This window comes from Erithacus rubecula, assembly GCF_903797595.1.
Source record: "Erithacus rubecula genome assembly, chromosome: 8".
In the NCBI taxonomy this organism is placed as follows: Eukaryota; Metazoa; Chordata; class Aves; order Passeriformes; family Muscicapidae; genus Erithacus; species Erithacus rubecula.
The window spans coordinates 4,618,071-4,636,955 of NC_136659.1; the positions used below are offsets into that span (position 1 = coordinate 4,618,071).

The window sequence follows — 18,885 nt, forward strand, 5'->3', positions numbered from 1 at the left end:
AGGGGCCTTTTGTATAGCAGTAGACAACCGTTCAGCTGTTATTGGCTTTCTACCTTGCAGTGTGTTGACATGCCACAAAAGTTCCAGGTTTTCAGCTCATATTCCTCCTCCTCCATTTCCATTCAGTTTAACAAGCCTGGAGCAAGCAGGCACACATCACAAATAAACTGCTTGAAGACTGCCATGGAAACCCCAAGAACATCTTTCTTTGAAAGATAATCCTGAGTGGTTTATTCACATCACTCAACCAGCAAGTTGAATGACAAAAATTTCTCATTTATAGTAATTTATCCTCACCAACTTCCCTGGACACAGCTGGACACAGCTGGATCAGTTTAGCTGTGAGAAGGGAAAGATGAGGTTAGTATTTCCACAGTATCTCCTCACCTTCAAGGCTTTCACAGCCTGTGATCCAGAGTAGTCAAATTCCCCTGCCTGTCCAATTGACAGACCCCCAGATCCTAGAATGAGAACTTTGGAGACCTGCAAGGGTCAAATGGCATGAAAACAATCAGTCCCAGTGTAGTGAATGTGAGACTATGCAGCACTGAACAGTCTTAAATTACAGAACATAAGTTTTCAAAAGAGAAGTCACTTTCAAAATCACCTCAGTTTTACTTTATACAGTATTTCTACTAGAATTCTTCCATATATCTCCATTTAGAGAATTATGTTACTCGTGGATAGAGCAAACAATAAACATGTTAATTGTATCATGTGCTCATAGACAACCATGCCTCACTTTGGCTGCCCACAAAATCCTGCTGCCTCTAAGACAGCAGAACTGTATGAAATTCAGTTCACATAAGGAATTTCAGACTTATTTGCTAAGCAACCAAGCACCAACATTATACTGCTGGCACAAAATCTCATGGCCAGATTATCCCAGGGCACCTCATTATACTGCTAGGAGAGTACCTTTCTCAGGAGAGCTGCAAAGAAAATACATGAAACATCAGAACTTAAAGCTCTTTCAAAGAAAACAGAGTTGATAACACAAGAGAGGCCAGATGACTGTGAGATAAGCAGCTGTCAGGACTTTTATAAGAGAATCCTCCTTTGACTTCCATGTGCTATTTCATGCTGTGGGCTCAGAAGGAATTAACTGGCTCCCAGCCTTACTGACAGGAATGAAAATATGTGTACACTGACCTCCACTCTAGAAGGTGTCACTCCAGCCTTGGGAAGGACTGAGGGAATGGTGGTGCCTTTCCCTCTCTTAACCAAGGAAATGAATGAATCAAACAGGAACTAGGAAATAAAAAAACCACATGTATTTACTGCCAAAGGTGAACTAAATATATACCAAGCAAAGAAGGAAAAATCAGGCCATTTGCGAATCCATGCAATCAGCTCTGCTCTGCTGCCTTCAGCAGGCAGATTTGCACCATCTCAGAAGAGGAGATCATTATTTGAAATTTATATAACAACTTTAACACATCTGACAAAGCTGCATTCAAGAAAGTGAGGTCATAATCAGGAAGAAAACACACATCAATCATGTCTGTGTGCTCTATGTGGCTGCCAGTGCAATGAGTGAACGTGCACCAAAAGCTAAAACACAGAGGAGAATACAATGAAATAGCTCAGGGAACATCTGGAATGGTGTCTACTGCAGAGCAGAGTTCTGAACAGGGGTAGCTAAACATCAGTTGTGTGAAATCAGTGTTGTCCCTCCAGAGGAGGTTCCAGAAAGTGCTCTCCAACCAGGCAGGGCAGGCAGGCAGCAGGACCCTCACTGCAAACAAGCAGCTACAGGCAGTGGGACAAACTCCCCAGCCACCCCACAGCTGCCAGGCTTCTGCCACACAGCCCCTGGGGCTGGCTGAGTGCTGGGAATTACCTGTGCATGGATCCTGCAAGCCTGTCAGGATAGGCACTATTTTATCCAACCATCCCAGCAGTGGGAGTGCACACACAGCTGAGTGTTTTGAGCTCTCTGATACACACTAGTCAATCAGATTGCCATGAAAGTTTCTGATATCAAGAGATTTACTTGCAGATTTAATCAACATCATCAAATTAAGATTAAAATAAGCATTTCTAGGTATTCTTCCATCTTTGTCTCTCAGGGAATGCTAAGTAGTTTATTTATGTTCAGACATGCTTCCTCTGCCTTCCACATCCCCTGATGCTGCTTAGTCATATTCTGTGACCACGAAACCAGTTGTTACAGAATTTGTGTGAAGTCACAGATGGGGGATTAAAATTTTATTTCACTTAGGAGAACCAGAGTGAGGAAGTATGAATCCATTTACATAACTCTACAGTAATTATAAAATTTGAAAGTGGAACTAAAGTGTATTAGAAAGTTAATGATTTTATTACAAAGCATCTGGCTAGTATTTTTTACTGTTAAGATAAAATCCTATACCTTTTGCAGTTTCTTTTGCAAGAGACTTGAACCTGATCCTGCAAAGGCTTAAGCACTTTAGTAACAGAGATAATCCCACCAGGACTCAATACATAGACATCATATGAATGGAAACACTGATCCAAAGCACTAAGAAGTCAATAGACCTCTTGCTGCTGATTGTAATTAGCTCCAGATCAAGCAAAGCAGACACAAGCCTGTGCATGACTGGGCCCTTTGCTAGGATCCTGACAATCCCAGACCCAAGATTTAGGGCCATCACCAACTGGTACACCTGCTGATAAACATCTGCACTCACAAACCCATCTGAAAGCAAGCCCAGATCAGCCCTCATACATTACCTCTGTGTCCCTGGGCCCAGGATTTGCATCTGGATAGAACTGAGCTGTGAAAATCGATCTGGTCTCATGCATAATTCCCTGCAGGAATAAAAGTGACTCTCTTAGACACCTCTTGACAAGCAAGTGAACAGAAAGCCACACCTTATCCCTGTAAGCACTGAAGGCCAAAGAACTGATGTGTTTCTAGGGGCTGTCAAATTGACATTCCCACTCTCTTGCTCTGCTGTCAACCCTCAGCTGTCCATGGACTGGGGGGCACAGTGGAGACAGAGCTTTCTGATGAGCTGCAAGCATCTGGCAGAGCAGGCACACAGGGCTCCCTGTGACAGAGCCCTAGGACTGGGCAGAGAAGAAAAACATACCTGGCAAGAAAAGATCATCTGGGACAAGGCTGTTATGGAAAGAATGGTTTAACCATCCCAAGCTGATTGGTTCTGTCATTAAAAAAGTGGATTTTGGTCACACTCTTGATTTCCATAATTCACTTTAAATGCTGACACGAGGCCTTGATCTCTGCCCTGGGTTGGGTAGAGTGGTGAAGGGACAAACGATAGCTATGAAGGACCTGAACTGAGTTTAGAGATATGTTTGTAGTTTTAGTTGGAGCCAGGAGAAAATGATTTCTCATTTGAGTGGCCTGATAGCACCAAGAAGCATGATTCACAGGGAGACTACCCCATAGGTGTCATTGCTCATGGTCCCCAACTCCAGATGGGGGTAGAGAAGCTCCTCATGAGGAAATTCAGGGAAAAGAGTCCTGATCCAAGCTACCCCCCTTAGGAATGGGAAAAGGAGCCCAAACAGTCTCACATGGAGCCACAGTGCCATCCAGAGCCTCAGGGTGGGATGTCAGGATAGGACAGGGATGAGAGATGAGGTACTGATCACAACATTATGGCATGAATTTCTGCTCTTAGAGTAAACAATTCCACCAGTCTGTCATATTTTCTCTGGATGTTCACATTTCTTGTAGTTACATGCAAATATCTTTTAAAAGTGTTCACTCCATGCCTTGCCAGTATTTGGAAACCTGTGCTGGCCCTGTCCAGCTGTGATAGGTCAGGTCAGCCACAAGAAATGCTTTATGTTTTTCAAGCAGAGGAATGCAACAGAGTGCACATGATAGACTGTCCAGCCCTAATCCTGTTTGTGCATGCCAAACCAACACAATCCTTGTCCCTTTACATCTATGAAGATTTAGAAGACTATTGCTGCTTTGGGGCTCACAGAAATGTTTTTTAGCTCACATGAGCAACTAGATCCAGAAGACTCATGTCCAACCTTACCACCTTTGTCTCTAAATTCCAGCTAAAGCAAACATGAAAGGCCTGGGAATGAACAGGTTTAGTTTGTCAACACAGTGAAAATAAACTCATTTCAAAAATTGAGCCAAACAGCTATAAACTTTATTTATCAATGTTTTGTTTGGTAAAATTAGTTTATGTTTAGATGTCCTTCTGTGTTTAGATATCCTTCTGCAAGGATAAAGAAAACAGTAAATGACAAACAAAACTTATTCTAAAATCAGCAGATGGGTAGCTCAGAACAGCACTGCTCAATCTGCCAGACTCAATATTGGGCATTAATATAAAACAAGAGAAAAAGGCATATTTCCATGAGGGAAACTGCTTTGAAAATACCTTCTTTTCATTGATTTCCTGATAATTAACATGATTTCACTAACTTGCACAACACTGGACATCATGGAAAATATTTGATGTGGGCAATTACAAGCCTGAGATCTCAAACACTGATGTCACTTGACATTGGACTTCTATCTTAGATGGTGTAAGCTATTCTCTAGGGGCATAGGGGTTAGCTATTCCCCTCTTCCTCATGAATTTAGTCTTTGGGCTTTAGTCATTGGAATTGTATTTACAATAACAGACCCAATTAGAAGGCAATAAAATCCCTTTTTTGTGCTGAGCAACATAGAACCAACACAACAAACTTTTGACATAGGCTTGCACTACTGTGGCACAAGCCCTAAGAGAATGGCAGCTAAGTGAGCAACACCAGCAGTAGGGAAATCAGGGAAATTAATAAGGCTTCTGTTCAGGGAAATGATAAAGTCACTGTTGCAATCCAGTGCAGTGAGGCTGGCACAGGGGTACCCATCTTATCCTGGCTGTATAGCAGGGCTCCAAGTAAAGCATATGGCCAAATCTACAAATTTAGCCTTGACAATGTGAGAGCAGGCTTGCAGGAGGTGAAATGAAGCTTACAGAAGGTGAAATAGAGGCTTGTCTGTGCAGAGCTCACCTCATTTGTTTGGTCATTGGCATTCACAAAGAGAGGCTTCCAGCCAGGAGGGAGGGCAGAGCTGCTGATGGCATAGCCATGGTTCTGAGCAGTGATGACAGCCTGCCCATTCACTGCATTCAGGACAGGCTGGTTCTGGCCTCTGGAAGAAGAAAGGACAGAATTGCCAAATGTGCTCAATGCCACAATTAGGAGGGGCTCATAACTGTGGGGCTGTACATAACAGTTCAATAGCAGCAGTAAAAGACAGGCAGCCAATCTCAAAATGATAAAGCCTAGGAGAAACTATGCTATTCTTCAACTTGATAGGGATAAATTAGATCAAATACCTTCAAAAAACACTCAAATACAGTAGAGCATGGCATGGCAGTTTAAATTAAAGGCAAGGAGAATGGCTGGGATGGAGGTCCTAAGGCAGCACAGCAGCAGAGCACAGCTGTTCAGAGCCCCTTCCAATGCTGAGCTGCTGTCTGGGAAGAAGAGCTGCCATACCTGTTGGCCACCTGCATCTTGTAGGAAGTAGCTCCAGCTGCTATTCCAGTGATTAGATGCCCCATGCTAATTCCAAACAGGGGTTCTGGACGATTGCTCTCCAGCACCTAAAAACGAAAAGGTTTTCAACAGATATTGCAGTGTCTCTGTCCAGCAATTCCAGCATAAACCATGCTGTTCCTTCACATACTTGGGAAAAAGCTCAATGCTAGAGTGGCAATAGCCTATGAAGGAAAGTTTCCTCCTTTTCTTCTCAGAGAGAAGTCTCAGAGCAGAGCTTGGTGTCAGACTATTCACAGGGAATAAGCAATGGCACTGCATTACAGCCATTTAGTGTGTGACAAATCAGTGCTGTTCTTTCCTAAGGTCACAGAGGACCTGAAGGAGCACAGGCAACCTCAAGGCACTGGTATGGTAATTGTGGTCATCATGTTTGCCATGTATTGTTCACCAAGATCTATAAAGCCTTGTTGTCACTATTGGGCTGGAGACAAATCCCACAGGACCAACATGAAGAATATTCCAGGCAGCTGAAAAGCCTCAACAACATTTGGGCCATAACAGGTTAGTACTGCTACTTCAAGCACCTGAAAAAAAGACAAAATAAAAAGTATAATGAAGCTATTGGCATTGCACTGTACCTTTCTGACATTCTGAATCACTTTCTGGGCCTTCATGGGATCCCCTGGACCTCCAGAAATTAGAAGTCCATCATAATCCATGCCAGTGAAATCATGGTCCCATGGAACCAAATGCACTTCTGCACCTCGCTAAAAAAAAAAAAACAAACAAAAAACAAGTAGGGGAATAAGAAATTAAGAGAGGATGGGAACAAATGAATTTTTGTAAGGAGGTTCTTTCCATGCTGTCATGTCCCAGAGCTTGAGTTTGTGTTTCAGTCATCAGTTACCTCTTTTGCCCACCATGCAGCTTCTTTCCACTATCTGACCATATTTCTTTCACAAAACTGATAGACTTGAGCCACCTCTGTGTTTGTCATGTTACTCTGAAATTCACTGAGATCAAAACTTACTAATGGAAAGCAAAATAAGTGTGTATGTGCACACATGTTCACTTTCAGTGCATTAATCCTAACTGCTAAATTAGGGTTACACAGCTTTGTTCCATGACATGCCAGAAACAGCCCTACACATCAAAACTGAGACAAACATCCACATTAATTAAAAATTTAATTCAGGGAAACCCTGTGCATCTAGAGAATATGAGGACATTGCCTTCTGTCCTCCTGTGTGGATAAAGAAGCAAGAACTGCTACATCACTGTGCTAAGAACAGGAAAAGCTTTCCCCAGAATTCTAGAATCAAAGAATAACTTGGGATGCAAGAGCCTCATGAGGTCACCAGGTCCAATCCTTGTGCAAAGCAGGGGCAATTTCCACTTTAAGGCAGGTTGCTGAGGGCCTGGGGGAACTGTGGTTTTAATATCTTCAGCAATGAACATTCCACAAGTACTTTGGGTCTATTTTAACCATTCATCACCATCATTGCATTTTCCCTCCCCATTTATTTCTTTTTAACAGTGTTGGGTTCATTGTTCTTTAGGGAAGCTGTGCCTCATTTTTTGAAAACTCATGTTTTGGGGTTCTTCCCATGGCTGAGAGGCTGCTGTACAGGTCCTCTTCCTTATTCCCTCAATACATTGTATACCAAGTGCAGAAAACAGCTCCCAGTGCATAGAAATCATCCTAAAATTGGTGTCTCACTTTAGGAGGGCAGCTAACTTTAAAAGACCAGGTGTGGAAGGTGTGTCCAGGTGGAAGGAAGGCTCATGAGCACAGGTGAGGCTCTTGCCAAAGCAAAACAAGTGACAGGGGCCACCAAGCACTGACCTACCTTTACCAGCAGACGGATAATATTGTGCTTCAACCCACAGTCAACAGCCACAACTTTAATTGGATTCCCTCTGCCATAAATCTTGACTTCCTATAAAAAGACAGACCATGCTGTAAATGACAGATCACAAAACACAGAGAAGATGGGCAGCAGAATAACTTTTCACTGTGCACTTTTCACTTTTCCACGTGCAGCAACTGGTGCTTAACAATAAATTTATGTACAAATCTCCAGGGATACTGCAGACATTAGTGCTTCCTTCATCTTTCTGTGAAAGTAGAAGTTATAATGCTGTTTTATATACTGTTGATTACAGCAGTAATGCAATTCCTAAGCAATCACTTGTTCCCATAACTAATGACAAGCTTCTTTCCTGTGTGTCACCTCATCAGCAGTGAAGCAAAAAGCCAACTCTCACATTACTGCAGCCCAAGAGAAACAGGCCAAAATTTATCTCACAACTTCTCCTTTTCCAGCTACTGTTCCTTAACCCATTCCACAAAATAAATTGTTCACCAGTCCCAAATCTGTACCATCATGCTTTGTACACCCAGTTATCTACTGTCACAGCCAGAATGGAAGAAAGTGAAGTCAAACCACTGTATGTTATATGGCCTTGATATTGTGCCATTGCAGACTCACTGTCAGACAGCTCTAGCTGATGTAGGGTTATTTATGGACAGGTTCTTTCTGAAGCTGCTGAATTATTTTACCTGACTGCAGGTAGCAGTTATTGATGTTATTCATCAATAAGCACATAAGGCTGCCTTCTTCCTCCAAAAAACAAGCTCTGTGCTTACCTTCACTTACACTCAGTTTCTGAAAGTTTATACTGACAAATGTACTTTGTCCAAAGTGGCTTTTCTTTTGTGCATCATGGAAAAAAACAAGTTGTTGGGGGGTTTTTTGTTTTGGTTTTTTTTTCTCTTTTAGACTAAGTAACCCCCTTTTAATCAGCTTCCCTGGCATCCATATTTCACATCTGGGCCTCCTCATGAAAAGATACTAAAATCCATGTCCAATGGCTGGTGCAGAGTGACAAACTGAATTTTTTAAAAGGAGAAATATGGCCAGCCAGAAGGAAAGACATCCCCTCAGCAGATAATTCATAATGAAGTTTGTTAGCAGAATATTGCAACTCCTCCCCGTGTGTTACCCTAACTCAGCTCTTGTTTGAACTTTTATCTTTGTGGAGATTGAAATGCAGATGTTTCTAGTGATGCCTTAGGATTTAGCTTTTGCTTTTTTTTTTTTTCAGATCCTGTACTGCTTTAGTGTACAACTTTAAAACTCCACAGCCTGTCAGCTACTGTTTTCCTATTTTATTTAGACCAAACATTTCTTCTGTAATTCAAGGACACCTTACAGTCTCATACCCTGAAAAGTATAAGCAAAAGTGAGTTGTGGGGGAGCAAACTGTTCATATGACTTCATTTTATGGGTCTTCTACCTACTGTCCTTCAAGCTGGTGAGTTTCAAAAATCTCAAGAATATTAAGGTGCTTAGTTTTCACAGAAACTAGCTAGTGTTCTGTGTCAGAGACCCCTAAGAAAAGCTCACCCTCCTTTTCAAAAGGGGCTTTTGAAGATCCCTCAATTTCTCACAATACCCATACTTTAAAAAATAAGAAAACATTATGAAGCAAAGACTTCCTTCAAAGGTTCTCCTTAGCTGTTCTCATCATCAGAGGGAGTTGTGGGGCAACACTACTTCAAGATACTTTAATTAACCTTACTTTTAAAACTCTTATCACTCTAATTAGCTATGATTTGTTACATTTCCTTCAATAAATTATTTTAGACGTTGCTGTCTCCACAACCCACCTGTCACACTCTGTCCTGCAGAGACCTGACCTGTCCCCTGCATCTGGCCAGGGGTGTGTTTAGAGGGAGAGACTGGGAGCTGGATCAGAAAACTGTTAAAATACATCCCTTCTAAAGCCAGAGGATTTCCCTCACCCATAAAAAACTGTCCCAGTCTGAAAGAATTATGTGGAAGGGCTGCAAACCAGTGGTTGGGGAGAGTAAAAGCTCCTGCTGGCACTAGTTCTAAGAACAAAAACAGTGTGTGAGCCTGCATGTGTGGAGAGATGTGACCTTTTAGCTTGGACTGGTTAACTATCTCTCATCTGCTCTGCCACCCTGGCAATCACACACACCAAAAAAATCCAACAGGAGTTGGAATACTGGCAGTTTTACACATTCCTTACCTTGGATAGGCAATGTTAGCAAGCACAGTCTACATCACTAGCATTTAATCAAGGTGGCAGGGGGTGGGTGGGATATAATAAGAAAATCAATCACTCCCAGTGTACAATAGATAAGCAGATTGCAGATCATGCTGTATGTTGATTTACATGAAAATCACCATTTGGCAACAGATAGATTATCATGTCCAGTAATTACCAACATTAAACAGCTTACTTCATTTACAGCTTTATATGTGATGTTGGTTTTTAAGCCTATAAAATGAAGCTATAAACATAATGAGACCACCAAAGTGCTGTTAATCTTATTATATCTCCCTTTAAGAAGCTATTTTCAGCACCTTTACAGTAATTCTGTCTTAGCAATTGCAGAGTTTAGCATCAGCAATCTTACTGTTTTGGAGATGCTGACTTGAAATGGCTCCACCTGCATCTTGCAATCCTAGATCACGACCTCAGAAAGCAATTGCCATCATTCTGTGTAGCAACAAAGCCCTTACTCAAAACACAGTGGATGTGCTGGCATGAGCTGGGGAGATCCCCCAGGATGCCAGTTACTACAGTAAATCCAATTTCCATCCATCTCCTGGATGGAGAGTGCTCCAAACTCTCCCTGGCTCACCAACCAGTCTGTTCAGGACTGCTTTTCATCCAGCCCATGAACACACTAGCTTGTGTGCACAACAGTACACAAGCAACTATTTACAGAGCTCTTCCAGAGCCTCACTGATCCTGAAGGACCTGCAAACACCACAGCAAACATGGAATTTGCAAAAGGGACTCATTCTCTGTCTTTGGAACACACAATCAGAATGTGGTTCAGACCACATTCAGCTCAACACAAACCATTTTTTATCTCCAACATTGCACCTAAGGAGCCACAGGAATACTGAGAAAACAGTCCATAAAAAGTCTAGAAAGGTGCATGGTTTAGAAAAACATCTTCAAATTGTTTGTTTAGAAAAATTGGTTGATCCCCAGAGAAAATGAAAAGCAGTTACTACCTGGAGTGTACAGCCCTAATACTACAGAAAAACTCCTCACCTTTGTTGAAACTTCTGCAATTAAGTTTTGCTCATTTGGGTCTGAAAACTCCACAGGTTGACCATCAAATTCAATCTTCCCAAGCACTGTGCCCTGTGGAAATACACCAGAAAAAACAAAGCATGAGCAAAGGAGAAGCTGTGAACACTGGGACAAGGTGTTGACAGGCCCAGCAACTGAAACAGCTGTTTAAAGATGGTGTTTCTTAGTAGTTTATAACCATTTTTAGCATTTTCACAAGTTTATGAGCCTTCCTCAGTATAAAAAATCTGTTTAAACCCCTTCATTCAGGGGAGTGACATTATCAGCAGTGATATTTGTTAATAGGCAGTCTGGAAAGCTGTGTTGTGACATGAAATTATCTTCTGAGAAGATCAGAATCCAGATCCCCACATAACTGTCATGTAGATATGGGAGAAATCCACAAAGCAGCTCAAAGATTTTTTTGGTTTTGGTAACCCACTGTGAGGTTTTCAGCTGCCTCCTGTGGATAGCTACAAGGAAGCAGAACTGCTCTAAGGCAAAGCTATGTAGGAGGCAGGTCAGCCCAGCTGATTTCTGAATAAGCTGTTAAAAATAAAAATCACCTCCAGCAAGCCCTACTTTATATTGCTGTTATTACCTGAGAGAAGCTAGGACACTCTTGTTCTGCCAGCAGCATATCCTTCTCATTGAAGTTCTCAGTGTAAAAACAACCCCAGCTTTGGCTTTGCCCCACTCCTGCAGTAAGTGGAATTAATCTAGGACTAACCTCTTCTCAGCATGGGAACAGGCTGTGCATTATAGAACTTTAAGGGTAGAAAGTAAAACAGAGGAAGTCAATGTTTTGTGGTAAATTTATCACATCCCAATTTCATGGCCAAATATGTTAAACTCAGCTTGCTCTGTGGATATTACACCAGTATTCACACTGGGATTGCTCCTTGGATTTAGTGATTCTCCTTTGAGATACTTCCCTGGCTTGCCATACCTGAAGTATTCTTGCTATTTCTTTAGGGCAAGCAACAGCCAAGATCTTGCACTGCCCTGCACACTAATAAGGGCAAGTTTTAAAGAGAGTTTTGTCCCTAACAGTGGCTGACATCCCATGTCTTCTTGAGTAGCACCTCACATTGAAAGCTGCTCCAAGCTGCTTCACATGAAGCAGAAGATAATCATCTTCACCAAGTTTTGTTCTTGTAAACCAAGGTCCTGAGTAGTGCTTGAGAGCCATGGTTCTGAATGCCACCATGCAGTGAGTCCCACAAAAGCTGATGACAAAGCTCTTAAAGCCCTTGTTCTCAGCCAAATGGTGCCCTGCATCAATTTAACAAGCCATTGCTTATTTCTGCATTTATCATAAGGAAGCCCTGTTCTCACCCCCAATTTTTATAGAAACAGGGAGTGAAATTCTAAGTAGTTTTTTTCAGCCTGAGAAAACTGGGTGAAGAGGTGAAATTATGCACTTTCTAAAAAGCCATACACCAACACCACTCATGGTGTAAGTCATGGTGTAATGGGAGTCACTACCATACACTGCTAAGTTACAGGACAAACACTGGAAGTATTAATTTTGGATAAAAGGAACAGTGATCTATTATGTCTTAAGAAAGCAGAAAACATTTTTCCATTGTGCATTGTATTAAATTGTACTTGTATGCTATCTCTAAGAGCAGGACAATGCCAACTCTTCTTAAAGAATTCATTTCTACAAATATGCCTCTATTCAAGCTGGGCCATTCCTGTTTTGTTCTGTGGAATGAAAGGGGGAATAAGGTTGGGCTGCAGACTGAAAGTTGATCACCTGAAGAAAAGAGCAGCTTCAAATAATCCATTAGAAAAGAAGAGGCTCCAAGGTAAATTTACATTCAGACTGGCTTTGATCACCATTTCAGCCAGTGTGAAGTGCAGCTTCACATCAACCTTCACTCCATAACATAATCCTGCCCATGACCTTCAGCTGTCAGCTCTTGAAAAACAGAGGAAAGTAATGACTATTGAAAACAATAGCAGGCTTCAGCCAAAGAAAACCAGGTTAGGAATCCTTCTTAGATGACTATAGGCATTCCTTTGTCTCAGAGGAGCAGGAGAATTTCCACTGACCAAAGGTGCCACCATCTGCAAACAAATATCCACAATACCCCACAGACTTGTTGCTCTCTTTGGCTGTTTCTGAGCTAAGACATGCTTGATACTTCCACCTGTTGTGTCTGACACTCCCTGAGGCCTTTCATTTACATCACCTTTGCTGGCTGACTTATGCAGGGCAGGAAACCCAGAGCAGAGCCAGGGAGAGGAGAGGGGGCTCCTCGGGATCAGAGCATTGCCCAGCAGTACAGGAGCCTTTGGAAGAGCAGCATCTGAAGTCAAGGTAGCCCAGCAACACCATTGCTACTCCAGGTTTGGAAAGAGGCCAGCATCAGCAAAGTTCATGCAGCTGGATCAAGGGAAGCATCTCATACCTTGTCACGAATCAATTTGGACAACATCCTGGTATCAATCCCATACAGTGCAGGCACCTGAAGAAAACCCAAGGATAAATTAGAGAACAAGCAGTTAAAAATAGTTAGCTGAGTTGCTCAAATCTATTTTCTGCTCTACAAAGCACAAAATCAAGAGCTCATCTTTCCATCCAGGTCAGTTCTTATTGTGTTGTTACACCTAGATTGCTCACCTGTTCTTCTTGCAGCCACTCTCCCAGGCTCCTAGTAGCCTGCCAGTGGCTGTACTCATTGCTGTAATCCTGCACCAGTAAACCTGAAACCTGCAGAGAGAAGAAAAATCATTTTGTACTGTAGGATCACCTTTGTACTCATCCAGTACCTTCAATTTTCACTATTTATTCTCCACAAAGCATATCATGGACAGGCTTCAGGCTATCTCATGACTGTACCTGGGCCTTTTGACCAGGAAATCTATAGAAGAATAATCTGTTTTGGTAACCAAATCTGCAAATTGCACTGAGCTGACAAAACACTTCTCGTCAAAAGAAAGAAAATGGAAATTTAAGACAAGGCAAAATGTTATATTTTTATTCCTTTTTTAATATGAAAACATTTCACTTTTAAGTAACATTTCATTTCAAAAGTCAGCTCCATTTTTCAATAGAGTTAGTGTATAAAACAGTCATTTCACCTCAGAACAGATACTTCCAGAAGGCATGTAGCTTAGTACAGAAATCAAGATGGAGTATTTTTTGTCACCATTCCTCCAAAGACTAATATCCAGAAGAAAAAAAAAAGTTGAGTATCACTGATTCCTTCTATGAGGGAGCCAGTAAACTCTTATACACACTTTCAGGCTGCTGGGCACAACCCTTTGATCAGCACTGCTTCTCCCACTATCACCTTGATCCCATCAGACTCCAGAAACCTCCTGAGGCCCATTTCATCCAAAGCAGCTGTGTCAGGCACTCCACCATTCCCAACTGTGGGGTTAGCCAGGGTAAGAATCTGTCCTTTGTAGCTGGGGTCTGTCAGGGCTTCGGTGTACCTAGGTGAAGAAACAGTAGAAGAAAAGTACATTGGTCTGGAGTCAAAAGGAAAACAAAGACAGGTCTGAATTCCCATATGACAAAAAGACAGAAATGGTATTAATGTGAAGATATTCTCAGAATAAAAAGAAACACATCTGTGAATATGCACTGACTCTGCCATTTGTGGTTAAACATTTGACATGGAGAACAAGGAAAGACTTTGGCTCTTATGTATTATTTAAGAAAAGCACAGAAGCTATCAACAAACTCAGAGTCCTTTGACTTAACATGAAAAACAAGTAGAGAGAGGACAGGGAGGTCTGAGCCCTGCACAGCATAGTTTCTATCTCCTGGCACATATTATCTGCTAATGGGCCATCTTTAAAACCAAGTAAGACAATCATCTTTATCTTTCCCACAACCCATCCTCGCTCAAAAAAAAACCCAATCATCTGCTAATGGCCCAATGAGTCCCACTGTGTGACTGATAAAATTACATCATCTCATTAAAAGATGCTCCAGCAAAGAGGAAAAGCCATGCCTTTCCTACTTAAATAAAAACTGAAATTTTAAAAAACAAAGCACCTTCTTAGCACTGGATTCCAGAGGAAAGCCAGACCTTTCCACATCATCACTAAGCCTTTTAAAAAAAATCTGCACCTTCTACAGGAGCACTGCTCCAGCTGAACCACATCTGCCACTGCAGGAGGATGCAGCCACCATTGAATGGGGCTGCTGCCAACACCCTGACTGACTGACAGGTGTCAGCTTGGATTCTGACTCTGCCAGTGTTTGGGATTGTTCTTTGTAATACTGTATTTCTATTTTAATTTTCCTAGTAAAGAACAGTTATTCCTAATTGCCATATCTTTGCCTAAAAGTCCCCTTAATTTCAAAATTGTAATAATTTAGAGGGAGGGGGTTTACATTCCCATTTCAAAGAAAAGCTTGTGCCTTTCAATCCCCATGTTCCCACCCACAAAACAATCACCTTCCAAGTGCTTGGAAGCTGGTTTGTGTATCCCTGAGGAAGGCAAGTTGAAGACAATGCTTTGGGATTCAGCATTCCAATCCCACTCACAAGGCCCCAGAGCATGTCCTATCCTTAGCCCAGTCAGAAGCCTAGCAGTTTGTTAAGCACCTGCCTTAATGCCCTTCTCAGCAAGGACAGGTCCAAAAGCACATTGGAACACTCTCCTGCAGCAGAGGACCAAACCTAGAATCCCATGAAATATTATCTCTGGACCTAGGAGATCCAATCTCACTTTCAACCAAGGGTAAATATGGTCTATATGCTCCTATTCTTCAGCTTCAAATTAACAAACAGACCTTCACTTTCTCCCTTAACTAGAATACTGTTGCAAATATCCCTTAAACAATTACTGTCTTTCAACCCAAAACCAGATGCAATTTAGCAACAGATGAAGTTATCCCCACAAATATTGAGCCAAATGCATGAAGACACTTCAGGATTAATCTGTCCTATACAAAATATAATTTACTACTGTCATTATCATTTAAACAATACTTAATTGGCAACTCCAGCTATCTACCAGATATCAGCAAGTCACAAGAGACATTTTTATGGAACACCAGACTTACTGCCAGAAGATTAATTATCAAACACTGGGAAACTCTTCACAAAAGCAGGACTGGCTGCCGGCAGATATAGACAACGCAGCACACCAGCCAGCTCTGAGAAATGACAGGTCAAACAAACAATGGGCAGGAAATATTTTCAGGTAAGCCTCTCCTGATGTTCAAATCTGTATTTGCTGCTGCAGGTAACCAACCACACAAAGCACAGTGTGATCTCAAAACTGCAAAAGGTACCAGGCACATGGCATTGTTCTCTCCTTCTGAGCTAATTGGTTATGCTTCCAAAAGACTCCTCATTACTGGCAGAGCTAATGTAATTAACCTTTGCATGTCATTTGAAGGACAGAGAGCCATTGGGTCTGGGTGGGGTGTGCAGGCAGAGTTTGGACAATGACCTTTGGGCAGGAGCAATGTCATGTGGAGCACAGAGGAGGAGGTGGAAACTCCAGCTCCAAACGTGCTGCAGCATCAAATCCTTGCTGTGCCTGCCCAAAGGTCTGCCTGATTTCAGTAAACTCGCATCAACCCATCCTCTCACTAGAATATCACAGGAAACACACACATTTTTTGGAGGTAAACACCTTTATGGGTTGCAACTCCTTTCTTAATTGGAAATCTCTTTTTGTTCCTATATCAAACAGATGGCTGCAACAGTAGGTTTCTTTTTTTCAGCAAATGCTTCTGAAAAGTTTATTTTCATGTTCTTCTATCAAAAATTCAACATTTCACCCCCAAAAGGGTGCTCTTGGCCTTCTATTCCAGAGTAGTATGTCAACATTTCAGCAAGCTTCAGCTACCTCAAGCCTGAGAGCTGTATGCTCACAGTATGCTTTGCCTCCCATCTCTATAACATGAATCAGAATGTGGGAGTCCAAATGAGGAGACACAGTGGAAAAGCCTATTAATGACCCCAGGACAGAGCCCATGCTGACCCACTCAGCCCCTGGAAACACCCACTTCACAGAAAGCAGGTCTGAAGATTGTCAGCTCCCCTGCACTAACCTCTTGCTCCCTATTGTGACAAACTGCTGCCTGCCCCAGCAGCCTGGACTCTTCTTCACCCTGGCACAGCCTCCTCCTGTGTCAAGGAGAAGGGACAGCTGTGTCCCTCTGGACACACAGATCTCTGTGATCAGGAGGTACAGCTACAGGTTCCTTCCAACAGACACCAACCCCAGCACTGGTAGGAAACCTGCCACTTTTATGTTCTGCAACAATGCTGCAAACTCTTGTCTTCCATTTCTCTGAATCAATCAAGATCATGTTCTGTGTAGGGGGCTCTGAAGACACCACCTTACATTTTGAATGCTTTCTCCATGCCCATATGCCCCCTCAGTCCAGAAGAGATCTCTGTCACAGCATCCTCTCCAAATGATTAGACAATGAACAAACACAACTTCTACTGCCACAGTAACATGTGGAGAGGAAATTAATCTTTCAGGTCCTCCTAGACTTTTGTGATGTGCCAAGATTTATGGCCCATAATCTATCAACAAGAAGAGAATTCTGGCGCCCTCCATCATTCTGATCTATATTAAACAGTGCCTTGTTGGCAGGTATATTAACACTGCCAGTAATTAGTGCTGTCGAAATGCTTAAATAATTGTCTCCTAATGCAAAACTCTGCAAACTGATTCCCCTCTGCAGCAATTTAACATTCTCAACAATGATGCCATTTAAAATTCATCCTGTGAGTACTGAGATCTCAAAAGGAGAGCAGAATTTAGAGAACACAATACAAGCAAATGAGCAAAGACAGCTATGAACTACTGCAGAAGAAGCTCAAGCATTAACAACTTCAGAGATGTCTTATCTCCCCAAGAACCTGTCCCTGTCCTTACCAAAAGCCCCATTCCTCAGGCCAGATTCACTCTGCTCAAGCAGTTCAACAAAATCAGTATTTGGCTGCCAACCTAATTCAGCACAGGCTTCTACCACTCAAGAGAATCAGGCTAGGTTAGGCATGAATTTCCACCCTTTAGGTGGAAAGGCACAGAATGCAAAAGCATCCTTACCTGTGCCATGAGCCAACAAATTACATAAGAGATGGGTCAGAAAGGTGACCAGCCTGGGGTTCAAAAATGTTGCACTTGGAAGCCAAGTTCCATTGCCAAGAAGGCTGCAGATGCTTCAAACCTCTATAGCTGATCTGGGCACAACAAACAGCTTCTCTGCTCTGACTCAGCAATTCAGTAGGAAGTGATCAGAACCCTATGTATCTCATTATCATTATTAGATTAGTCTTTAAAGGTGTTTATCACCACAAATCTTTGGCACAACATATTTGCCTGAGACATCAATTCTGTCTCTCTCTCTCTCTCTCTATATATATATATCTGGACTACAATGTAGCCTTATATAGAAAACTACCTGCTTGGATCAGGACCATACCAGCTTGGGAAAAGCAGCTTTCACACTTCAACAAGCTTCCAGAGAAGTACTGATGCTCATATGCCACTTGCTGTTGCCTTACCCAGAGAGCCCCGTGTTGAACACAACTTCCCCTGCTGTGGAGGATGGATAGCCAAAAGAATAGCCCTTCATCTTCATCCCATTGTCCAGCACCAGGCTCGCTGTCTGCACCTAGAGAAAGGCAATAAAGAGACTCAAACACAGGAGGAAAGGCTGGATGTTTATACAGGTGACACCTGGGATACCTGCTTTGCATGCCTAACACTGTAAGTATTCCTGCCTTCTCCCACTCCCAGCTGCCAAGACACTATTTCTTTTACTAGTCTGATGCCTTTTTTTTTCTAAGACTTAGGAAACACTGTTATCCTAATGAGCTGGCAAATCTCACTGCAAGCAGAGCATATGCTGCTGTTAGTGTGGTATCACCCTTCCCTACCCCTTAGCTCATTTTCTTCCACATATGACATCTTGCAATTTACCAACATCGTAACCCTGTAAGGAAAGGATCACTTGTGTCCTCAGTGTTTGCTCAAGGGCTGCTGCTGATTCTGCTGGCTTTCATCCAGCTCTGACCTTTGATAGGTGCTTAACTTCTGGTGCAACCATACAGCAATGCCACTGAAAATGAGTGTGGGTTTAGTTGAACTGGTGTGAGACAGCAAAAACCAAAATACTAGTTTATTCTGCTGCAGGACACTAGACCAGAGGAACTCATAGATCAGATGGATGCTCTGTAACCTCAGGGATAGTATAAATTGTCCTGGAAGAATCAGCTATGAAACAAGCAGCCTAGAGCAAACCTTACTTCTTCCAGAGAGTGTTTAGCAGAGCTGAGTCCCACACTAACT

General features: G+C 42.3%; 1 protein-coding gene across 1 annotated transcript in view; it reads right to left on the reverse strand.

Moving 5' to 3' along the window:
• The window catches only part of CPS1 (carbamoyl-phosphate synthase 1), a 76,022-nt gene extending 57,823 nt beyond the window's left edge, over positions 1-18,199 (reverse strand). Inside the window, exons 1-12 of the mRNA XM_079310611.1 lie at positions 18,099-18,199; positions 13,899-14,043; positions 13,226-13,315; positions 13,014-13,070; positions 10,573-10,665; positions 7,323-7,412; positions 6,111-6,239; positions 5,470-5,576; positions 4,978-5,119; positions 2,716-2,793; positions 1,153-1,251; positions 388-483 (exon numbers count right to left, since the gene is read on the reverse strand). Coding sequence (XP_079166737.1) covers positions 388-483; positions 1,153-1,251; positions 2,716-2,793; positions 4,978-5,119; positions 5,470-5,576; positions 6,111-6,239; positions 7,323-7,412; positions 10,573-10,665; positions 13,014-13,070; positions 13,226-13,315; positions 13,899-14,043; positions 18,099-18,175 — 1,203 coding nt within the window. The 5' untranslated portion in view covers positions 18,176-18,199. The remainder of the gene's footprint in view (positions 1-387; positions 484-1,152; positions 1,252-2,715; positions 2,794-4,977; positions 5,120-5,469; positions 5,577-6,110; positions 6,240-7,322; positions 7,413-10,572; positions 10,666-13,013; positions 13,071-13,225; positions 13,316-13,898; positions 14,044-18,098) is intronic.
• Positions 18,200-18,885: the final 686 nt, after the last annotated feature.